General features: G+C 37.8%; 1 protein-coding gene across 1 annotated transcript in view; it reads right to left on the reverse strand.

The window, feature by feature from the left end:
* The window catches only part of LOC144973744 (uncharacterized), a 79,914-nt gene extending 73,927 nt beyond the window's left edge, over positions 1-5,987 (reverse strand). The window contains exons 1-2 of the mRNA XM_078916579.1: positions 5,616-5,987; positions 3,269-3,312 (exon numbers count right to left, since the gene is read on the reverse strand). Coding sequence (XP_078772705.1) covers positions 3,269-3,312; positions 5,616-5,708 — 137 coding nt within the window. The 5' untranslated portion in view covers positions 5,709-5,987. The remainder of the gene's footprint in view (positions 1-3,268; positions 3,313-5,615) is intronic.
* Positions 5,988-7,500: the final 1,513 nt, after the last annotated feature.

A 7,500-nucleotide genomic window follows, 5' to 3' on the forward strand; every position in this document is an offset into this window, starting at 1 on the left:
CATGGCACTTAAACAGCCTGAAATATTTAACAACATCAACAACTAAAAAAAAAAAAACCCCAAAATAATCCAGAATTGCATTTTTCTCAACTGCTGACAATGAATCATTGATACGATTTTATATGGAATCTGAAAGCAGCAGAGGTCGGTGATCTAATGTTATGATATCCAAATCACGATCGTACCTGTTTGTGTGAGCAAACAGAAAGCATGTCTGTGCTAGCTGTTGAGTCATGACATGCTTCCCCTCTCCCCCTCTGTGTGTGTTCCCCCTCCCCACGTATGCATACACCCATACATGATACATACTTGCCATGCGTTTGAATATTTTATTGATTCTCGTCAAGAAAAGCGAAGGAATGCAAAGGCTATTAATGATAATGACTTGATTTTCAAGAGTTTTGCTTGGAATGTCCTTTTTTTTTCATATTTCTTTACAATGAAACGTGTGTGTGTGTGTGTGTGCGTGAGAGAGAGAGAGTGAGAGAGAGAGAGAGAAAGAGAGAGAGAGAAGAGAGAGAAGAGAGAGAGAAGAGAGAGAAAGAAAGAAAGAGAGAGAGAGAGAGAGAGAGAGAGAGAGAGAGAGAGAGAGAGAGAGAGAGAGAGATTTGTCGTTTTTGTTGTGACATTTGTTTTAATGTATAAGATATACTTCGCCAAAGTCCCTGGTATGCAAGTTTTTACCAATTTCATTTAAATCGATCGTTATTTGAAGGACGAGTTTTCTGGCCAAATGTTTAAATATGTGTTTTTCCAGAGTACGACAGTATACTCGTGACACGTTAAGAAGACAAGAAGATGTCACTTTTCCCATTAATAGTGCCAGACAAATTCAACAGCCAACATCCTCCGAGCATTTTAACGTTTTCAGATACACTGTGCTGTATAATTATAGTATACAACATCAACTGTTTGCCGGTAGGGCGGTGACCACCACAGATTGTGGGTACCAATCACCTGCCTTCTTGACTCCGATACAACAACATTATAACCATATCATACCATGAAGACCTTGATCCAGGAATTTGTGGTTAACCACGGCCACCACCACCACTAGCCTAAATGCCTTTGTTAGCCACTCTAACGGGAACACGGTGAAAACCGCACCCGGCCTCGCCGTCATAATATTACTTGCAGTCCTCATTCAGTCTGAACACGCCCAGCCTATCAGTTGAATTGAGTTGACATAGGCTGGGTGTATAGCATGTATAGCATGGCAGCGCCATCGATACTACAAAGTGTATAAGTGTATATAACGCATGACCTCTTATATATTATATCAGCGGTTTGGCGGACTCAAATCAAAGTCAATACAAGACAATGGAACTGGACCAGTGACATCTATAGATAGTATGCAGATGACGTCACTCAGGCCTTTGTTATTGTTTTTGCCATCCGCGTTGTGAGTTGTTCTCACTACACTGTATTAACCAGACTATAAAAGTTCATGGTTACACAGAGTTTGTGTGTTGGTCCGTTTACTTCCGGATGGCAATGTTGTGAACTCCTTGGCCAAGCGCATTCTATCTATAGAGGTCCTAGAACTGGACTGACGGATTGACTTGTGTTTTTCGTTTGTTTGCTTTTTTTTTCAATCGTGGTTTTCATAGGTTTAAAAAAATGGTTTCACGTCATGTGTTATAATTATCCAATTATAGGTGGAATATGAAACTGGTGTAGTATTGAATATAGAGAGAGCGTTTCCGCCACAACAAAGAGGTTATTTGAAGCTGAGGACACGTAGAGTCAGCTTGGATTTGTTGGTGAAGAAATATCTGAAATGTATAGACATGCAATTCGACAAGGGACTGAACTCTGCTCTTACTCGTCGTTCTTTTGTTTTTTAGAAGAAGAAGAAGAAGAAGAAGAAGAAGAAGAAGAAGAAGAAGAAGAAGAAGAAGAAGAAGAAGAAGAAGAAGGAGAAGAAGAAGAAGAAGAAGAAAGAAGAAGAAGAAGAAGAAGAAGAAGAAGAAGAAGAAAAGAAGAAGAAGAAGAAGAAGAAGAAGAAGAAGAAAGAAGAAGAAAGAAGAAGAAGAAGAAGAAGAAAGAAGAAAGAAGAAGAAGAAGAAGAAGAAGAAGAAGAAGAAAGAAGAAAAGAAGAAGAAGAAGAAGAAGAAGAAGAAAAGAAGAAGAAGAAGAAAAGAAGAAGAAGAAGAAGAAGAAGAAGAAGAAGAAGAAGAAGAAGAAGAAGAAGAAGAAGAGAAGAAGAAAGAAGAAAGAAGAAGGAAGGAGAGGAGGAGGAGGAGGAGGAGGAGGAGGAGGAGGAGGAGGAGGAGGAGGAGGAGGAGGAGGAGGAGAGAAGAAGAAGAAGAAGAAGAAGAGAAGAAGAAGAGAAGAAGAAGAAGAAGAAGAAGAAGAAGAAGAAGAAGCAGAAGAAGAAGAAGAAGAAGAAGAAGAAGAAGAAGATGATGAAAAGAAGAAGAAGAAGAAGAAGAAGAAGAAGAAGAAGAAGAAGAAGAAGAAGAAGAAGAAGAAGAAGAAGAAGAAGAAGAAAGGAGGAGGAGGAGGAGGAGGAGGAGGAGGAGGAGGAGGAGGAGGAGGAGGAGGAGAGAGAAGAAGAAGAAGAGAAGAAGAAGAAGAAGAAGAAGAAGAAGAAGAAGAAGAAGAAGAAGAAGAAGAAGAAGAAGAAGAAGAAGAAGAAGAAGAAGACTAGCTACTACGACTTATAACTAAAAGGATATAAAAGTCAGCAATTCTCTCTTCAAACTGAATAAACCCTACAACGACAAGATCAAATATCGTTTTCTTTATCTGGTATATTACGTCAATGATGAAGACACGTGATAAACGTTTAACACTGAGCACAGGACAGGCTTAAAAAATATTATACGCACAGCCTAATATCTTCATTCATATCGAATTGAATTGAACTGAATTGAATTGAATTGAATTGGTCCAACGTAAAACTCGAAATGTAGGTCAACCAAACGCACGCTTTTTACCATTCACGCCATGAATGAAATTCCAGGAATTTGGGTCGCTGGGAGAAATTGGAAGACAGCGTTATCGATAATGAGGAACAGGGCGGTATGAATATTTTAACCCCCGGCATATTTCACGCCCGCCCACGAGAAATAAAAAAAGGTAAAGATTTCCATGCCAAATACCATTGATAATGTAAGACAGAAAAAAGTAGGTTCTTGGTTTTAAAAAAAAAGGATTAAGGACCGAAGAAGAAGAAGAAGAAGAAGAAGAAGAAGAAGAAGAAGAAGAAGAAGAAGAAGAAGAAGAAGAAGAAGAAGAAGAAGAAGAAGAAGAGAATACTTACTTAGTCGAGTAGCCCTTCCATTTCACAAGATATTCCACTTTGCCCTGTCGAGAAAAGAACAAATTAAATACACAATTGAAAATCTTAACAAAAAGGAAAAAAATAATTCTAGATAAAGTTTCGAATACGGGTTCGGATCCCGTCATTCCAGTAATTCCAAAAACCACTCTGAACCAATGACTGGAGGCATTGTGCAACAACCTCCTCAGCAGTTCAAGGGAAAAGAAGATGGAGAGTGTGCGGGGGGGAAGATGCACACCGTATATCTTGATTGCGGCCTGGTATTGCCAAAGATAATGATTTATAAACATGAAAAGGATTTGCCTTCCTTGAACGCAATTAATTATCAACTAAACTGTATCAAAGAGCATTTCAAGGGATCCCAAGCCAACAGCAACACTGAACATACTATATTATGTGAGACGAAATGTGATGCCTGTAGAGTGCTATTTTATTACTATTTTTTTTTTCAAACAGACAACTTTATTAAGGGCCAGGTACTCTTTTTCAACTGACTATGATGAAATAATGTGAGTAACTGGTCTTTTCAAAGGACTCAACTTTGAGCTGTCCCAACGAGGCTCGAACCAAAGACCTACAGGTCATACTATCACAAGCCCACAAAGTTAATATTTTATTGTCTTTGGCGAGGCTATGATCAGTAGAGATCTCTTAAGGTGCAGCTTGCAGCTCGAAATAACGGGATAAAAATACATTACATCCTATCAGCGACTTCTATAAGTAGACGATGCATCCTATCCATTCATTCATCTTGAGTCCCCTATTATATATTATTGCTTACAGAAGGAAGACTCAGGTGAAAAAGTGATTGTGTGTGTCAGTGTCTCATTACTTTTTAGTGTATATGTCTACGTGTGTTGCATGTGTGTGTTTGTATATGCATATGTGTTGATACGAACGTCCACTGCACATTAAAAAAAAAAAAAGAAAGAGGAGAGGTTGTTAAATGCATGGCCTTCACCTCCCAGCGTGACCCCGAGACCCAGGTCAGTTGACATTAATAGCACACGAGTCTTGTCGTTGACGACGCGGCCGACCAGGACACAACAAAACAATCGACTTAAGCTCCATGAATATTCTATTACTATCGATATTATTGTATGAGCACTCAACACGACATCACTTCAACTATGGAGATAAAGCATGAGTGAGCGACGGAAAGGGGGGGGGGGTAAGCGAGTTCAACCATTCAGTAGGTCAGGCAAAAGCCGCCAAACCCTTAGGCTTCACCCGTATTAACATAAATATGGAAAATGAAAAGGCAAGTCATGCTAAAACAAATAAGCGTGAAATAAAGTTATGAAACCCTTTACTGATTAATTTCCTTAAATTTAAATCTTGAAATGGTCTAAATTTACGGTCTATATTGTTTCATCATGATTAGCGTTGTTTACCACACTCACGTGAAGTGTCGGCCAAATTATAGAGACCATTATCATCTAGAGATGTTAATGATAGAGACAAAGTTAACAATGAGAAGCAATAAAATAAATTGATGATGTAATGTCTTCATCATTGGCTACTACTCAATTACTATTATAGACTAAGGGGGCTTTTTTTGTAGGCCTAGTTAGTTCACGAATGATGTAAAATGAAAAAAAAAAATTCACAATAGATAATTAAGTAGGGAATCTAAATCTATCAAATAAATACAATTCAATTATAACAATAACATCATTAAGTTGGAAGAAGCACAAAGTTTTTATTTCATTCATAATTTGTAAAAAAAAAAAGGGGGCGGGGGTGGATATTTCGTAGCTATATATTGATGACTGTGCCCCCTGATTATCTTGGTAAAAGCTTCTTTTTCTAATGTTAGACGTTCTACGAGTACTGGAGTAGTTTAGAGTGGGTTTTTTTTTCCAATTTACGATAATTTGAAGCTCTTTACAATGACAGTGAATCACTGAGTGAGTGATCTAAGACTGGCATTACCTCTGGGCCTGGGCAGGTGAAAACACGTGAAAAGAATGAGTCTGAATTGCAATGCTCCCAGTCCCAGCAACCATACAAGACGCGCTATTGATACACACACTTTGACGAGTTCCAGGTGATGCAAACCTCATTCTATGTTACAAGTGCCGCAAAAAAACAGGCGTGAATAAATCAATTTATAACTCATTGAGTGTCCTCATCATAATCACGGATATGGCACATGTTAAACTGTAAGAGGCTAAGTAAGGTTTTATTATTATTAGACGTCTACAATTAAAATTAAGCGTGTTTCAGTTTCAGTCGGTATGAATATGGAGAAAAAAAATGAATAACGGTTTGCATATTCTCCAACAACAAAAAATGTTTACTCTTTTATAATTTATTAACTCACCCTTCTGTATCTTTTCTTTTGAATGTACTCCGCTTGAAACACTTCATCTCCAAAGTTAGGCAATTCCATTTTTAATGTTGAAGCGGTATCCATTGAATATGAGAAAACACAAAACAGTATGAAGTTATATAACACGAGTTGTGAACACTTCCTTTAGTTATATATTATTTCACAAACCATAATAAAAGAGCGCATTGGATTCTGTGAATTAGTCCATGCGTGATACATGCGATAACTGATACTGATACATAAACACACCCGTTCACATGTCAGCGATTGATTTGTAAACGAACGACCATCACTCTCATTTTTTTCCACTCGCGAGATCATTCTATTGGGAAGTAAGAAATCAACCAATCATGTTTCGTTATCTAGGTCTTTCAAACCCTGCTGTCCAATCATATGCCCACGAAACAGCTGCAGCGTGACGTCACGCCTAATCGGCCGGCGCAATGCTGTTTGTGCCGTCTGCTACCAGCCCGTGTTTTCGAGAAGAGTTGAGGAGAGGCTAGATAGTCGTTGCTGTAATGTTATGAAATCAAAATTAAATATTGCTGGGGAAAAATAACGTACAATGCAATAACTAAGAAATAAAATACATTGTTGAGTTAATATGAATTGCCCTTTTTAAATTAAAATGAAACGAAACTCAGAAAATTGAAAGAAATAAAGGCATAAACATTGCAATCTCTCTCTTCGATACCAGCAATGACCTTCACCCTCCCCACTGCTTGTTTTGGAGTGTGTTTGTGTGTGTTGCTTTGCGGTGTGTGTTTGTGTGTGTTGCTTTGCGGTGTGTGTTTATAGGCCAAAGAAGAAGTAGGGCACGATTGTTATGGTTTCAGTGATTGTTTTGGTTCGGTCATAGTTCCCCGTCCCATGTGGTAACGTTACGAAACAACACCGTTGTAAACAATCGAGTGTGGATAATTTATCTGTTACTCCGTTATTCGTTATCAATATTTATGACATCAAATGTTCAGGGCTGGAAATTTCAATAATATGAATTGAAATGAATGAATGATTGATTTTGGGAGGTTGTGTCATTTTTAATGTTTACCAGTTCTGGCTGGCAAAACTATAAACAATGATACCAACTATACAAATAACGTCATCAACCCACAATTCACGACCACCAGCATCACGTAACATGTAGAACGAGACATGACGCCTGTTATGCGATATTACAAATTTTTTTATTCCGACAGAGACAAAGCTGTTATCGGCCAGATACTCATTTTACACCTGAGCATGGTGAGAGAGTGTGAGTAAAGACCTTTTCCAAGGTTCAACAAAATGGTTGTCTTAAAACAACAACAAATAGGTGAGTTGGATGAGGTCAATTTCATTCATAATAATAGTTCAAATATAACTGGCACAACCCTCTTAATAACAAAATAAAGCTCACACTCATGATTAAATCCATGAAAAATAATTGATTCCAGTTCGTGTGTATTTGTGTGTGTGTGTGTGTGTGTTTTGAAGAAAGAGAGAGTTGTTTTGTATGTGTGTTTTTTTTTTAGAGATAGAAAGAGTTAGTGTGTGTCTGTGTGTGTTTGTGTGTGTGTTTGTTTGTCGGTCCGTTTGCGTCCTTATCAAGATGTTCATTAGTTTTGTATGGTTTTAATTTGGTTGTGGGCTGTTTTTTCTTTCCATCGCATTGTTATATCAGCCTTATCATCATCATCATCATCATCATCATCATCATCATCATCATCATCATCAAAAACAACAACAACAACAACAGCTAAACCACATCACCACCACACAAAACAAGCAAACAAAAGCAATAAAAACAGCCACAACAATAACAGCATAACCAACAACAACAACAACAACAACAGCAACAACAATAACAATAACAATAACAACAACAACAACAACA

This window comes from Berghia stephanieae, chromosome 5 (genome assembly GCF_034508935.2).
Source record: "Berghia stephanieae isolate SIO BIC M18660-M18661 chromosome 5, UCSD_Bste_1.3, whole genome shotgun sequence".
In the NCBI taxonomy this organism is placed as follows: domain Eukaryota; kingdom Metazoa; phylum Mollusca; class Gastropoda; order Nudibranchia; family Aeolidiidae; genus Berghia; species Berghia stephanieae.